Source organism: Mytilus trossulus, chromosome 8, assembly GCF_036588685.1.
Source record: "Mytilus trossulus isolate FHL-02 chromosome 8, PNRI_Mtr1.1.1.hap1, whole genome shotgun sequence".
NCBI lineage: Eukaryota > Metazoa > Mollusca > Bivalvia > Mytilida > Mytilidae > Mytilus > Mytilus trossulus.
The window spans coordinates 43,888,217-43,906,377 of NC_086380.1; the positions used below are offsets into that span (position 1 = coordinate 43,888,217).

Sequence of the window (18,161 nt, forward strand, 5' to 3'; positions counted from 1 at the left end):
ACTACTAAAAGAGAATTATTAATTCACTATTTCACTTTCAATCATAACTGATTGGATATTAAAAACCCCAGCTTTTATCATTTTTTTAAATATATATATCTCGTAGCCAGTGCCACTTTTAGGTGTCTTCTGTTTTATTTTGTTTATATATCTCGTAGCTACTGCCACTTTTAGGTATGTTCTGTTTTGATTTTGTATTGATTTTCTGTAGTTTTATTTGCTACAATGCTTTTGTATATAAATGTACATTGTTACTAAAGTAACATTTAGTCATGTGAGACATCAACTATATTAGATGATTTAAGTTGTCTAGTAAATAAGTAACTTTAACTCACGTTTTCACTTAGACATTGTATTTTAAATGAACAATATGCATAATTGATCTTTTAAGTGCAGAACAATTAGAACGTAACATGTAGTTAAAATCACTTTAACATTTTATTATCTTGTTATGAAATATGAAAATCGCATCTTAAAATTTCTAAATAAGGCACTTTTCTGGTTTTATCTCCATCGAGGACTCTCATGCACAATTATCTGAAAGTTAACGATGTACAAGTACAGAAAACACGTGAAGATTTACTTGCATATAAAAAAAACAAGAAACTACAAACGCTGAAAAGTCTCGCATGTTTAACTTACCGTCAATTTTCTGTTGAAAGACTAATAACGATAAAGGTTTTACTACACAAGTATCACATAAACTTTACATTTTTAAAGATCAATGACGATGAGGCCAAGGCCATATGAATCCTGTCAGACAGACATGTTCAACTTACATTTATTTTACACAACAAATATAGTTGACATATTGCTTATAACAACGAATTGCATATTTCAAAGGGATGTAAACACGGCCGACTTCAAAGAAAATGTCATGATTCACCTCTGTCTCGGATGGTGCGTTTGTCAACGTATATTTGTTCCACCTAACAGAAGTTCGAATGGAAACTTTGTTATAAACAATGTCATAATACCTGTTCCTGTTGGAACAAATATTCTATACCATTTATTCCGTTAGAAACATTTACTGTAATATTTATTCCAGAATATTGTTTCCATTTGAAACTTATATTATGAAGGAATTTCTATTCTGTGACACGTTTATTACATCTCGTCGAATAAATGGTATAGAATATTTGTTCCAACAGGTATAGGTATTATGACAATGTTTATAATAAAGTTTTCATTGGAACTTCTGTAAGGTGGAACAAATATACGTTGACAGCTCTAACTGGCTCATAACTTATCTGGAAGCAGTTATCATATTTTTCAATTCCTTCAGATGAACCTTAGTCCCACCATTTTCTACTTTAAAAAAAATGCCTGTATCAAGTCAGGAATATGACAGTTGTTATCCATTCGCTTGGTGTGTTTGAGCTTTTGATTTTGTCATATGATTAAGTACTTTCCATATTGGATTTTCCTCGGCGTTCATTATTTGTGTGATTTTATTTTGTAATAAGACTTTTCATTTATTCTAACGTATGCCCAAAAAGTCATTTGAATGATACATAAAGCCTTAGATTCAACATGGAAAACTAGTTAATAATACTTTACATGCTCTTTCTCTCCTTTATTTCTTCTCAAACAAGCTAACCCTCTGAATTTAGATGATCTACACATAAGACAGAGAATGGACCTCAATTAAGATTTTTTATATAATTATTCATCATATTTCCAACCGAGTTAGACATGGATTATCGCTCTACGATTGATCTCCAGTCGAGTTTCAATTCCTTTTAAATACACAATTCCTTGTTTATGATAATTGAAACAGGCCAAAACACAAGAGTTCACACGCTGAAATGTTGCGCCTTTTTTACGTACCGTTGATTTTATGTTGATAGTTCTAAAAATAAAGCTTTACTACAAGTATAACATTTGTATGTTTTTAAAATATGTATGTATATATGTTTATTGTGTTTATTGTATTAATATATGTTGGTCACAAACTGTAAAGATTATATGACAATAAAATATTTGATTTGATTTGATTTGATTAACATGATCCAAGAAAATGAGGTCAAGGTCAAATAAACAAACCAAACAAGAAATACCTGTACACCTTACAATCATTCAATACACCCAATATAGTTGACTATTGATTATAGATTCTAAACAAGAGGCTCTCAAGAGCCTGAATCGCTCACCTTAATTTTTTGGGTTAAATCGCTCATCAATGATTATTTTTGCTTTTCAATTTATTTAAATGTTCTTTGAATCGTCCTATTTTCTTCAAAAGCAAAAAAGAACATTTTCTCCTATGTTCTATTTTAGCCATAGGTGCTGTTTCTTGACATACAAGGAAATAAAACATAAAATTTATACTAGATACTCTGAAACTCGTTTAGCCTAAGTTTGGCTGAAATTGATACAGCAGTTTCAAAGGAGAAGATTTTTAAAAGTAAGTCATCATGATGAACAAATTTCGAAAAGTCTTTAAAGGGCAGTAACTCCTTAAGGGGTCAATTGACAATTTTGGTCAAATTGACTTATTTGTAGATCTTACTTTGCTTAACATTTTTGCTATAACAGTTTATCTGTATCTTTAATAATATTCAAGATAATAACCAAAAACTGCAAAATTTCTTTAAAATCATCAATTCAGGGGCATTATACCTGAAAAACCAGTTACCCAATTCGGCTGAAAATTTCAGGACAGGTAGACCTTGACCTAATAAATACTTTAACTTCTTGTCTTATTTGCTCTAAATGCTGGAGTTTTTGAGATATAAGCCAAAAACTGCGTTTTACCCTGTGTTCTATTTTTAGCCATGACGGCCATGTTTTTTGACGAAATAGAAAATAAAACACAAACTTTATTTTATACACCCTACTGGTCATTCAGTTGAAGTTTGGTTGAATTTGGTTGAGTAGTTTTAGAGGAGAAGATTTTTTAAAGTTAGCAAATATGATGAACAAATTGTGAAAAATTGTCATTAAAGGACAATTACCCCTGAAGGGGTCAATTGACAATTTTGGTCATATTAACTTATTTGTAGATCTTACTTTGCTGATCGTTTTTGTTGTTTACAGTTTATCTTTATCCATAATAATATTCAAGATAATGACCAAAAACTGCAAAATTTCCTTAAAATTACCAATTAAGTGGCAGCAACCCAACAATGGGTTGTTTGATTCATCTGAAAATTTCAGGGCTGATAGATCTTGACCTAATGAACATTTTTACCCTGTCAGATTTGCTCTAAATGCTTTGGTTTTTGTTCTATTTTTAGCCATGGCGGCCATGTCTTTTCACAAAATGGAAAATAAACCACAATCTTTATTCTAGATACCCTAAGGATCATTCAGCTAAAGTTTGGTTGAAATTGGTTCAGCAGTTTCAGAGGAGAAGATCTTTGAAATAGTTTACGACGACGGACGACGACGGACGCCAGGTGATGGCAAAAGCTCACATTTCCTTTTAGAAAAGGTGAGCTAAAACAGACTTCACCCAGAAAACTAAACATTGACCAATGAAACATGAAATTGAGTTCAAGGTCAAATGAACCATGCCAGACAGACATGTTCATCTTACAATAAATTTATGCATTACATAAAGTTGACCTATGGCGTATAGTATTTAAGAAACAAACTTCAACTATGAAAACTTAACATTGACCAATGAACAATGAAAATTAGATCAAGGTCAGTTGATACCTGTTGATCTACTGCTTGTAGTATTATATCTGAAAAAGGTACCGAATCATGTTATTTTGACCTTGATCATTGTTCCATGAAATGAGGTCGAGGTCAGGTGAACTCTGTCCGATGGAAATGTAGACATTGCAAGGAACCCATGTACCGAGTACCAAGTAATAAGTGTGAAATGCAAAGGACAAAAGACGCAGTCACTGAATAATGAGAATGAGGCCAAGGACATTGTGTAGTATATGACAGACGGACACTTTGTAGCATAAGGTATCTGCATATTAGGTATGAAGCATCCAGGTTTTATACCTTCTGACATCTTAAGCTTTAGAACAATAGTTTATATAGTTGCTGCCCGCCTCCGGATAGTAATACCTACGTCTCCCATACTCTACAAAAGTCGCAAGGCGAGACAAAAATGAAACTTTATAAATTGTGTGCGTCAGAAGTGCTTTTATAAACTACGATTTTTTCCAAACGCAATTGAGGTATTAATTTATCTAAACCATTTAGTGCTTTGAACCTTGTTTGGTTTTCTGTTTCGAATCAAGTGCCGTTGATATGTAGACAAACTGCACGTATTGCTTACTATACTATAAGCCTTGTGTCTTGAATCAGTTTTAATCAATTATAGAATCTCCTTTCCCCTTTTTTTGAATATGTTGTGAAGATTGATCACCAGCTAAATTAGTATTTGATGCATCTGAAAAAGGAGTAGCTACAGTAAGGGGCCGATTTTGGCCTCAAATTTCAGGTTCATCTGACGAAAGATTTTGAACACTTTTCAAACATTTAAGTGTCTATTTCAGTTAATTCAATTAGTTCATGTGAAAGATTTTAACTGGTTTAGTCATTTAAAACAAAAAATGTCACTTTTTAGATGTTTTTTGTCAAAAATGAAAGTGACCGCATCTGGGTTCATCCTAAACCTTTGTATACGATATGTATTATCATCAAATAAAACTTACATTTCAATATTAAGAATGAACACGAATGCGGCCACTTTCATTTAAGACGGAAACCGTCTAAAATTTAACTAAAATGCTAAAATTGTCAAGATTTCAGTAATTTAGCATGCCTTAATGGTACTAATACCCAATATATGTGCATTGTATTGTCAAAAACAGCCCATATTTATGTAACAGAAGCATTCTACTTTCCGATAAATAACTAAAAGTTTTCATTTTAACAATTTTGTAAAACTGCTTTATTTTGGGGCCAAACATGCCAAAGGGGTCTTACTGGACCTACTCCGTTACCAGAAAGCGAAACTATTGACAATCATAACTCAAATAATGTGCCCCAGTAAGGTGCATTGCCTCCCTTTTAAATCAACACTTTGAATTTTTGAAATACTAAATCTTTTCTACCTCAGGAATAGATTACCGTAACTGTATTTGGCAAACTTGAAGGAATTTTGTTCATCAATGCTCTTCAACATCACACTTTATTTGGCCTTTTTAAGTTTTTCGGTTTCGAGCGTCACTGATGAATCTCTTGTAGACGAAACACGCCTCTGGCATAAATTCAAACTTTAATCCTGGTATCTATGTTGAGTTTATTTTCGTCATTTATTAAAGTATGGTTCGTTATCATATGACACAATTAGCTTATCTTGAGTATGTCTGCAATATCTACCTATTGATGTAAAACATCCATTCATCTATTCAGACTGTTGAAAACTCAGATTGGTCCCCATTATTTTTTATTATGATGTTCCAAGTAATTCAACCGATCATTTCATGCTTTATGTAGATGAAGACATGAAATTATATCATTTTTAAATAGTTGGTTTCAAGAAAAAAATTGCTTTTACTTTTTGAAAAATAAATTGTAGGGATTGGTTGTTTAGAAAACATATCGATAAGGAAATTTCAATACAATATAGCTGAGTAGTTTTGCTTATTTTAACTTCTAGTATCATAAATTGTGGTGCATTATTAGAAAACGTCGGAGACCAGAACAATATATTAAGTGTTTTTATTCTTTTGATAGTACAGTCATGAGACATTTACAGTAAAGTTAAAGTCAGCCAACAAGTGTCCTACGTAGATTCCTAAACATTTTCTTGTTACAATGTTCCACAAAATGGGTCATGCCCTCAAAATGTACTGCAATTAATTAATGAAAAAACCTGAAAGATCTGTGACGTAAATAGAGACATATTTAATAATGACCATGTATTGGATAATGAAATGGGTTATTTGATTTAATATTATACATAGCTTGTGTCATTGTAATTTCCACAACCTTCAATAACAAACGATACCATATCATAGAATGATCACATTTACCTAAAGCTTGCTCAAAGTACCAAAGCATCTAATGAGAAATAATACAACCCTACAGTGGAATACCAACAGACATGCTTCAGTGTGGATCTCAACTAGCTAAATATGTTAAGTGTTAAAAAAAGACATACATTGTATAAAATATGTTTTATTCAATGAACGTCTTGATAAATGTGTAGATTTAACAAAGATTGAATATGTACTCTTTCTACAACATTAAATAACTTCTAAAAGAAATATAAGAAGTTATATACTTAGTTAAACAACTGTATACCTTTCTAACTATCTTATTAATAAATGTTTTCAAATTCTTTTTTCTGGATACAATATATTAATGTAGTTTATAATGCATAGAAACTTATTTCAGGCAGAAGAGAATTTGTTAAAAAAATATTTTGTAATTAAATTTTCATTAATATGTAGTTTCTATGATGAGTTTATTTGAAAGGTGAACTATTTTAAAAATAAATACCAGGATGGTGTTAAGTGTGACCAATAAAAGTGAATTTTGAATTTTTAAAAACTAGAATTAACATGGGTAACAATTAAATTAAACCCACAATACGATTTCTGTACCAACTCTTGAAATGTCAGTTTTTATAACCCTCCCTATTTTGAATTTTAATAAAAATGCATAATATATTCATGTTAATATAGGTTCTTATGTGTATATATTATAAGTATGACAACAAATGAGTATTAAATTATAACTAACAATACAAAATAGAACAAACCAGATGCTCCGCAGGGCACAGCTTTATACCACCACAGAAGTTGAACCCTGAACGGTTGGGGCAAGTATGGACACAACATTCAAGCTGGATTCAGCTCTAAATTTAGATTGTGATTAAATAGTTGACACATCATAGGTTTCTGACACAGAACATGCAGAATGAATGAACTATTAATATGCAAAAATTAAAAGTTTTCGGACGACGACGCCAACGTGATACCAATATACGACCAAAACAAAATTCAATTATTGCGGTCGTATAAAAATATAAAGAAAACTAAATAACACAACTACAAGTATTCTTAATTTCAATATAATGGTACTTTAAATATTATCTGACCCTTTGTATTTGTCATTTTAAACAGCACTACACAGTGTTAGTTATACCAATATCAAATAGGTGCATTCTGCTCCTGACCAAAGAGATAAATTTATAAAAAAAAACAGCTGGGGATCAGCACGTCTTTTTCTGAACACAATATGATATTTGTATGATTCAACTAAATAAAAAATAATTTAAAAAGTATAATTAATAATGAAAACAAAATAATGTAACTCATATTTGTAAAGACAAAGATACAACTTATATATGTAAACAAAATACATACTTATATCATGTATGTAGCACCAATGTATACTAAAATGTGTTTAAATGCAATCATTTGTTTATTTTTCATAAGTATCAGATTCTTTAAACATGATACATACTACATGTATCATTAAAATTAACCAAAATAAAAATTTGAATAATGCTTGAATCATTTAAAAAAAAGATTATTTTTTTCAAATATCTTAATTTAATGAAAAATAAAACCTTTTGAACACATAACTATATATATATATATATATACACAATTAAATACATTTCTTGACATTATCTGCAGCCTAAGGGAACTAGCAATATTTTGACCCTTCTAAATGAAGATTTCAACATTTTTCAATACGTAAAACAATAGGTATAATAAGATTTACCATAGTGATTTTATCCTCCAAGCATTTTGGTTTATACAACATTCTTTAAACATTTATTTATGAAAAGTAACAATTGAATATAATGGCAATATTATGAATATCATTTTTTTCTTGATAAAAATATCAATTTTTTCTTGATAAAAATATCAAAATATGTATGTAACATTGTAAATATATCTGAATAAAAGGTACAACCCTTGAAATGGAAATATAACAATGAGAAATCAGCAGCTAAATACATACAAAAATGAGGCGATAACTATGGCTAATTACACTGAAAAATATCTTGTTCAACAAAAATAGAGCAGATATATGTTAGATAAAAAACCAATAGAGGTAAGCAGATACAATTTAGCAATAAACAAATTCAAACTTTAAAGATGTACAAACAACATGAAAGAATGCCAAAAAAAAAAAAAAAAAAGACAAAACAAATTGTACTGAAAAAACCCAATGATTTGGCAATGACATTAACACCACTTAAGGGGGCTCCTGGGTATAAATGATTTTTTTTCCCCTAATATAGGATTTCCCTATATTTTTTCATAAATGAACTTTATCATATACTTAAAAGAAAAATGAAATAAAAAATTGGGGTCACCGTTCATTTAAGCTAAAATCTGCCTCTGGAAGAAGCATACATTTTTGTTAATGTCCTTTTTTTCTGTTTAACTAATAGGACAAAAAGAGGAAATATCGAAATAAAAAAAGAACCTAATATAAGAAATCGCTTAAATCTTACAATTATTTAGTTTATGTACAGCTTTTTTGAAAACAATAATAAAAAATATAGGTCACCGATGAGTTAAAAAAGATATTTCAAATTTAAGGCAAAAAAATGGCATTTTTGCACCAAAGGGAGATAATTTGGAGCTTTTTCAATTTTTAAAGTCATCTAGGGCCAAGCCAAATTAATTTTTTGGGTTGTTTTTTGTACCATATCATAAAGTAACAACTAATAGTGTATAAAAAATAAATTTGCAATGAAAAAATAAAGGTTTAATTTTTTGCTAAAATTTTTGTACCCATGAGCCACCTTTAAAAAACATAGAAAATCAACACAGTAGAGAAGCAAAATTCTGCTCCACAGAAAAGCAAATACCTGCTTTACCAATGTTTACAGAAAATACACAATATTTTTGAGTCTGTCAGCATATATAAAATACAGTTATTTGTAAATGCATAAGTTATTGGAAACAATGGCAGTGCAATAGAATACATGTAAAAAAAATAGTGAAATATATGTGTTACAATAATGAATGCATATTTAATTAAATGTATATGTTAAATATACTGTAACTGTAAATTGTTGATCCTCAATAAAAATGTTCATTTCACAGAACTTTTCCCCTAATGAATGAGTCATGAATAGATGAATCACATTTTGGTATCTTTCATGAGTTTTTTTAAAACAAAATCTACAGTGCAAAATGAACAAATGAAAAAGAAATATACCAAAAAGGAAGTGTAATTAAATGCAAAAAGCCCAACAGTATTTACTATTTAACAAATGAAAAAGAAATGGAGAACAGACATGAACAAGAACAATAAAGAATGGTAGAATATAATAAAAATTTGAGTAGCACCAAATGAAAAAAAAGGCAAGAACATAACACTGTGTTATTTACACTGGTCAACAAATAATCCTTATTGGAAAACAGGCTGACAACATCAGGACCACAGTCAAATATTTGAAAACACAAAACCAAGTATCCAGATAATCCACAATACAATTAACAGAAGACTAAAAATAAATCAACACCATACTGCTATTAAAAAAAAAGTGAACTAAGGTGAACATGAACATTTCTACCCCAAAAATATCTTATTATCTATTTTTCTTCAAGCATCATCACTAAATAGTTATGTTCATTTTTTTGTTCTTTCTTCAGATCTTCATTTCCTTTTTCTAGATCTCAATAAAAACCAAATGTGACTCAGATGCTCAGGAACAGCAAAGTTGACCTGTTCCATAGAAAATCAATTAGCGGATTTTCTTCATTGCTTTCCCTTTAGCATCTTAACTATAGAGTCATTTCCATTTCGTGTAGCTATGTCAACTGGTGAAGTTTTGTCCTTTCTACAAATCTTTTGGTCAGCGCCTTTTTCTAACAATAACTCTACGATATCTTCATGTCCTACTTCACAGGCATAGAACAAAGGTGTAGTTTCATCCTTCTTTTTAACATTTACATTTGCTTTGTGATCAAGGAGGAGTCTGGATATTTCTGTATGACCCATGAAACTAGCGATATGAAGAGGGTGTGAACCGGCAAAAACTTCAAACACATAGTCTATTGATTTCTCTGTCACGTATTCTTTAGTAATCGAGGAACCAAAGCTCATCATTACATCCTCGTACCACTCAAGTTTGACACTTTTTAAAATTCTATTTGCAATGTTGTGTATTGCTTCTGTCATGACGTGTTTACTATGGAGACTTCTGTTAATGTCAGCGCCAGAGGTAAGCAGAACTTTTACAACATCTGTGTATCCATTATGGGTAGCAGATATAAGTGGATTATCCCCATCATACATTTGTTTATTAATGTCAGCTTTGTGTTCTATCAATATTTGGATTATTTCATTATAGTTGCCTTGGCAAGCTGCAAGTAGAGGTGTCGAACCCTCATTATTAGAGTGGTTTACATCAGCACCATTTTCTAATAGTTTAGAGACTATTTCCCTATAACCTTCAAAGCATGCCCAATATAAAGATGTAGACCCACTGCTGTCATATGGTTTCACATCAGCATCCTTTTCAAGCAACATACATACAATATCAGGATGACCACTTTGGCATGCCGCAATCAAGGGGGTGTCTCCATCTTCATCGCATAATTCTATATCTGGATTGCTTTCCAGTAGCATCTTGACAATATCAGTATGGCCTTTAATACTAGCCAAGAAAAGAGGACTCTTACTATCTTTACCACACAGATTAACATTGGGGTTCTTCTCCAATAACAAGCGCACAACATCAGTATGGCCATTACTGCATGCTAAAACCAAAGGACTTCTTTGATAATCTTGTTTATCACATAGATTAACATCAATATCTTCCTCCTGTAGCAACAAAGCCACAATACCAGTGAACCCTTTATCACATGCAGTGATTAATGGGGTTTCATTGAAGAATTCATCAAACAGGTTAATTTCAGGATTCTTCTTCAATAAATCGGCTACTACATTAGTGTTACCTTTCTGGCAAGCGTAAAACAAGGCTGATCCTCCATTGTCATCACACAAGTTCACATCAGGGGTTTTATTTAGTAATGCCGCAACAATGCCATCGTGACCTTCCCCACTTGCCGTGGATAGAGGTGTGTCGCCAAGTATATTACACAAATTGACATCAGGATTTTTCTCAAGTAATGCCAATGCCGCCTCAGTATGACCTTTATAACATGCTATGTTCAGAGGAGTTTCTCCTTCAAAATCGCTAAGATTGACGTCGGGATTCTTCTCTAGTATTGCAGATACCATAGCTGTATTATCATTTTCACATGCTACAAACAGCGGAGTCCTGCCTTCTCTATCATACAGATTCACATTAACATTCTCATTTAACAACATCCTGACGATATCTAAATCCCCATTCTTACATGCAATATATAATGGAGTCATACCATCTTCATTGTATAGATTGACATTAGCATTCTTGTCCAATAACATCCGTACAATAGCATTGTGAACATTTTGGCATGCCAAATACAAAGAAGTTACTCCATCATGTCTACTATGGTCAACATTCACTTTGTTTTCTAACAACCACTTCACCATATCACTATAACCATAATAAGCTGCCCATATCAGTGGATAAGTATCTAAGTCACAAACGTCTTCTGGTGTCACGGTATTCTTTGTATTGGCCAGTTTAATCTGTTGGGATTTGTCAAGTTGTTCTAAGTATTGCAGCAACTGATATCTGAACTCTTGTTCTTTCATATTGTTGTTGCTAAACAAATTCAAAACTTTGCCGGCAGACCAGTCCTGTACAAGTCTTTCTAGAAACAAATCTAATTTACCATATGGTATCTGGATAAGTAATTCAACATTACTCCCCTGCTGGTCAGGTAAGTTCTTCCACAGGAAACGTTCATTGATGAAATCACAATCACCATGCTCTATTAGGCATTCAATCATTCTCTGACCAAAATAATTAGCCAGGCAGTCAAAGAGTACTCCATGTATGATACTATAAACTCCATTTTGTTTAGATGCAAATGTACCCTCTAACTTTTCCAGTGCATCTTTCAAGTCTACTTTTGATGTTTCTTTGTTCAATCTACAGCCTACACATGTATCTTCCATGATCTGCCTTTGTTGGTCTGTTACTTTACAACTGTGAAACCATGATTCTTTCAAATGGTTGTTGAAGAGAACACACAAAGCCAGGCCGCATACTTTATATTTCTCTTCATCCCCTTGTCTACTCATATTGTCAAGTTCATTGCGATAAACTTCAAATGGAATTCTGAAAAAAGACTCTTTCACATCTACACCTTCTTTTTCCTGGTATAAACTACATAAAAGGGGGAAGAATTCATGATGTTTAGATATTTCATCTACATCTTGTATACATGTACCAATATGAGATTCTGCTATGCTTGCTTTCTCAGCTGATGTAAGACATAAGTCTTCTGAGCTCAAGTTACAGTCACAAGTCTTGAAAGGAGATAGAATGTTAAACTTATCATCTTTGAACACATTTAACCTACATGTAGAAATGATTTTACACCATTTGCCTGCCATTATTATTTCAATAACAGGTATCATTTGTTGCCAATTTTCAATTTTTTGTTGGTTTGCAGTAAATTTCCCACAAATGTCATCTATTACAAAAAGTTGCCATTTATTAGGGTGGTAATAATTTATAATGTCCGATGGTTTTGAAACTGGTATTATCTGGTGGCCGTTTTTCTCTAGTGCAAGAGCTATATGTTGTGCTATGAATGATTTTCCTACCCCTGCATTGCCTGTTATGGTCATACAACCATTTTCTTCAAAACATTTCATGACATGATCAGCTGCTCTTGTTGCCACAAACTTTTCATCCATACTTCTCCATTTCTCTATCTGCATTTTCATGTCATCTGAAATTTGAGAATAAGGTATGAAATGACATTTTTTTTTTATAAATATAAACATATCTATCAAACATTAAATCCATCAAAACGTTTTAATTGGGTAAATATAAATTTTCAAACCATAACATACATGTTGATAGGAACTCATCTATTCAGGATCTTAATAAAATATTTATCAAGGTCACCAATACACAGTAAAATACACAATTCTATTTAAGGAATGACTGCAAAAAATTTTCTGTCTATGAAGAAATAACATAAAAAATTTGGTGCACACTGAATAATGCGTAGAAAATCATGAAAAAACATTGATAACGTCACGGTCACATGACTAAATTATGTCTATGGGCTCATAACAAAATAAGTCAGTCAATCAATCGAAGTGTTACATCCAAAATTAAATTATTGCAATATACATGCATTTAAAACAAATTATACTGTTGATATTTATTGTAACTTCTATAAAATATTCTGGGAGTAGTACATTATCAATTGAAAAAAAGGGTCAATGTGCTTATCTTTTAGCTAGAAATAGCAAAGCTAGTTTTACTAAATGCTGGTGGCTCCATTTCCAATTTTGGCTTTAAATTACATAGTTGTGTATTAAAAGTGAATTTCCCGTACTACATTTTTAAGAACAGAAGCAGTACCTATGCAAATATAACTGTGTACTTGGGACACATTCTTATTAATCAATATTTTGTATGTGGTTTTCTAAAGTTCTACGTATATATATGTTGTGTACAAGTTATCATTTTGTACAAATTATAATTTGTACAAAAAAATTGTACAAATTATAATTTGTATTTTGTCTTTGTACAAATTATGATTTGTACAAAAAGTGCTTGTACAAATTACAATTTGTACAAAATTAGCCTCAATTTCACTTATAACTTGTACAATAATTTATCATATGGATATTGTGATAAAAAAGTGTTGATACCAACTATAAAAAAATTCAATGCTATTTTTGATGTCATATTGATTCATTTATATTGCCTTCAGGTTATGAATTGAATTCCTGTTCACTGGTCTTTCACATGGTTATTAACAAAAGTAAAAGTTAAGATGTTAAAAAAAATGGCTAGTTTTGTTGATCAACAGGATAAATTCTATCAAGAAGTTAGGCAATTTCCTGAGAATAACACATTTAAGCACAACCTTCTTTATACTAGGGACAAATTGAATAAGTTAATTTCTAAAGTTAATCGCCTTATCATGCTCTATTTGGTTCTGACCCAAAGATAGGTTTATCTTCATCTGCTTTGCACAAGGAACTTTTGCCAAATCTTGAAACTGAGGAAGATTTGAAGAAAGTGATTAAAGAGGTTTCAGAGGACAACAGTGAAATTGAGATTGATTGAATTGATGTACAAAAAATGTCTGTACACATTATATTTTGTACAAAATAAGGCTTAATTTCACTTACAACTTGTACAATATTTTACATATAATAAATTTCAAATCAAATGATAAAAATAATTTCAATTTTGATTACGAATCAATATGAAACACACTGATAACTCACTCAGTTTCTGTTTTGTATTTCTTGTCAGGACATCTGTTTGGATTTGTTGGCCAGACAATGCACGTTTTTTTTGCACAAATGTTTGGAGTTTCGACTTCCTCTGATACAACTTCAATAGTTGTACTAGATGATATAGAATCGTTAAGTTCTCTTTCTGAGTCTCCTGATTCAGCATCTGTGTTTTCGTCCGTTCCATCAATCTCAATTTCACTGTTGTCCTCTGAAACCTCTTTAATCACTTTCTTCAAATCTTCCTCAGTTTCAAGATTTGGCAAAAGTTCCTTGTGCAAAGCAGATGAAGATAAACCTATCTTTGGGTCAGAACCAAATAGAGCATGATAAGGCGATTAACTTTAGAAATTAACTTATTCAATTTGTCCCTAGTATAAAGAAGGTTGTGCTTAAATGTGTTATTCTCAGGAAATTGCCTAACTTCTTGATAGAATTTATCCTGTTGATCAACAAAACTAGCCATTTTTTTTAACATCTTAACTTTTACTTTTGTTAATAACCATGTGAAAGACCAGTGAACAGGAATTCAATTCATAACCTGAAGGCAATATAAATGAATCAATATGACATCAAAAATAGCATTGAATTTTTTTATAGTTGGTATCAACACTTTTTTATCACAATATCCATATGATAAATTATTGTACAAGTTATAAGTGAAATTGAGGCTAATTTTGTACAAATTGTAATTTGTACAAGCACTTTTTGTACAAATCATAATTTGTACAAAGACAAAATACAAATTATAATTTGTACAATTTTTTTGTACAAATTATAATTTGTACAAAATGATAACTTGTACACAACATATACATACATACAATCTTACAAAAAAATTGTAATTTGTTTAACATTTTAATTTGCGGTTCACCATGTTCACATGTACAATGCATGAAATCCATGAAAATAGGTATCCACTAAATAAATAATATTCACAGTATCTTGACTGTTTTACAATTATCTATATTTAGCATGTACCTAATCCAGCAAATAAATACCTCTTCTTTTCACTGGAATTAATTCTTCTCTGGAATACCGCAGAGTGAATACCCTCCTTTGAAAGTCCTGTACTACCTTAGGAGCTGTAAATAAAATTAATAATGAAACACTAATAAGAAACAGATATCACATACATAATAACATTGGCTGATATAGGATGTAAAACCTCGCTTGTGTCTGGTTCAAACATATGTTTAATTCTGATATAATTAAACACACTATTCTTTTTCAATTTGAATCAAATTCAAATTAGCTAATTCCCATTTCCCAATTTGCATTAGAAATGTGTAATTGTTAATTCACACTAATTTGAATTAAACTGTTATGTGGACATTTTCTTAATTGTAATTCAAATTAAATTATAATAAATTAATTGATAATGCATAATAAAAGTTGAGTTGACAGTAAAGCAAATTTGATGTGCATTGCAATCCCATTGGAATATAGGTTTCGGACATATATAGTTTCAATGAGACTTAAACTAATTCGGGTCAGTTAATTAATGTCAATCAAATTTCAATTTCAATAAAAAAATTTCAATTGATAAGAGTCATATTTGCTTAATATATGACCCTTCATACTAACCAGTGTAATCTCTGTGAACCTCACCAGTATTTAATAATTTTTCACTCTCATCCAAATCTTTCACCCAGCTTAAGCATCTTTGTTCTGTTTCTTGATCAATCTGACAGGTTGGTAAAATTTTAAATATTTGAACGAGTTGTTTTGGTTTTTCAAGGAAGTCTTCAAGTCTAACAGCTATGTCATGCAAAAATGAGAAGTAATTCTGTAATTCAGTGTCAGCCAAGTTGACATTTTCTCTGTACATGTATATAATATCATTCCAGATCCATCTAATTCGTTGTACATCATCTCCAACACCAGTGTCACGCCAGACTGGTTGGATCTTGTTGTGCCAGTCTCCTACTGGAGCATAAACTAACTTTAAATGCCTTATTATCTTGTACATAAGAGGTATGTCAAAGTCACTATACTGGCTTGTGGAAGCATTTTTAATTGATTCCCATTCACGCTCATTAAAAATACGTGACAAAAAGTTGTTTTTCTGAAGATGATCCTCTAGGAGATCAGGTGGTTCCTTTTTTAACAGGATTTCACGTAGTAAATTTGGAAGTTCTTTTTCAGCCACTAAGCCCAACCTAACAAAGTTTGTCCTGTTTGAATTTGGAAATGGTGATTCAGTGGAATTTCCTTCAGCCATATTGTATACTTTATTTTGATTTTTTTTTTACTATGTGAACATGTGGCTTTGAAGTTCATGCATTGTCTTCAATAATCAGCTCTTGTGATGGAAGTCAGTAGATGGATGTTGCTTACATTCACAAATCTGTTTTCTCAACATGTGCAGGTTAGACCCAAATGATCATGTAAGAGGGGTAAAAGAATATCCTGAAAAATAAAATAAAATATTCTATAAAGTGGTTTGTTTATTTTGGCTTATTTTCCAAGAATTCCACATTAATTCTGACTATTTCTTTATCATGTTTATGTGTACAGAATATTTTGAGGATTTCATCAAGAATGATTCATCTTAAATGTTATTAATGCAAATATATAACTGGAGGCTCTAAAGAGCTGGTGTTGCTCAACTGGGTCTATGTGAATATTAAACAAAAGGTGTTGCTCACCTGGGTCTATGTGCATATTAAACAAAACATGTTGCTCACCTGGGTCTTTGTGCATATTAAACAAAACGTGTTGCTCACCTGGGTCTATGTGCATATTAAACAAAACGTCTTGCTCACCTGGGTCTACATGCATATTAAACAAAATGTGTTGCTCACCTGGGTCTATGTGCATATTAAACAAAACACACACATTATAGACAATTTAGAATAGAATTCATAGCAAAACTCTCTGTTTTGGTGATGGTGACTTGTTTGTAGATATTACCTTACTGAAAATTCTTCTTAAATGTTATTAATGCAAATATATAACTGGAGGCTCTAAAGAGCTGGTGTTGCTCAACTGGGTCTATGTGCATATTAAACAAAACGTGTTGCTCACCTGGGTCTATGTGCATATTAAACAAAACACACACATTATAGACAATTTAGAATAGAATTCATAGCAAAACTCTCTGTTTTGGTGATGGTGACTTGTTTGTAGATATTACCTTACTGAAAATTCTTGCTGTTTACAATTATCTCTGTCTATAAGGAACTTGGCTGAATAGTTTGAGAAGACAAGATTTTGTACAAATTTGACAATTTTAAACATGATAACTTAATTGAAGAGCTTACTTTGCTGAACAATTTTGCTCTGTACAGTTTATCTCTATCTATTAAAGTATTCAAGATAATAACCAAAAACAGCAATATTTCCTTAAAATTGCCAATTCAGGGACACCAAACCAACAAGGGTTGTTTGAATATAAATTATTGTTGCAGGCTCGACAAAAATTAAGGCATCCAAATAATAATAACATAATGAAAGGCTATCATATCTTTGCTTTGAGGAAGGCATCAAAGAAATAAAATAAATAGTCTTTTAAGGTGTCATTATCATGATTATTATAAATTTCTATTTGGACTTTGTTGTAGCCTTCTAAGATCATCTTTAAATATGGCGCCTGATCGACTATAGCCAGATAAACTTGGGACGAAACAACTTGGGCCAGATCGACTTCAGGCAGGATCAACATGAAACAGGATCAACATGAGAGTTGTCTGTAGATAATTTGAATGTTTATTCATGTATTGAAATAATGCACGATTATATGGATTGATGGCATACATGAAAATAAGATAACACATTACATTATACATCACAAAAATAATAACAAGACATCAATTCATAAGTTTATATCATGCAGTTTTTGAATCAACTGAGTGACTGACTCTAGCTCTTCTTAGGATGTT

The 18,161-nt window shown here is 31.3% G+C and overlaps 1 protein-coding gene across 1 annotated transcript; it reads right to left on the reverse strand.

Moving 5' to 3' along the window:
- Positions 1-8,698: 8,698 nt before the first annotated feature.
- LOC134680986 (uncharacterized) lies at positions 8,699-17,514 on the reverse strand. Its single transcript, XM_063540313.1, has 3 exons — positions 15,865-17,514; positions 15,279-15,362; positions 8,699-12,746 (listed from the first exon to the last, which is right to left on the reverse strand). Exons 1-3 carry the CDS (start codon positions 16,499-16,501, stop codon positions 9,649-9,651), a joined length of 3,819 nt encoding a protein of 1,272 aa, XP_063396383.1. The 5' UTR covers positions 16,502-17,514; the 3' UTR covers positions 8,699-9,648.
- Positions 17,515-18,161: the final 647 nt, after the last annotated feature.

What these genes read in the sequence shown, in the direction of transcription:
- LOC134680986 (XM_063540313.1), bottom strand. Translation starts at nt 16,501, where the DNA reads ATGGCTGAAGGAAATTCCACTGAATCACCATTTCCAAATTCAAACAGG. An exon ending in GGTTCACAGAGATTACACTG is followed by an intron (nt 15,363 to 15,864) that starts GTTAGTATGAAG and finishes TTTTATTTACAG; the next exon opens with CTCCTAAGGTAGTACAGGAC. An exon ending in AATTCCAGTGAAAAGAAGAG is followed by an intron (nt 12,747 to 15,278) that starts GTATTTATTTGC and finishes CTCAAATTTCAG; the next exon opens with ATGACATGAAAATGCAGATA.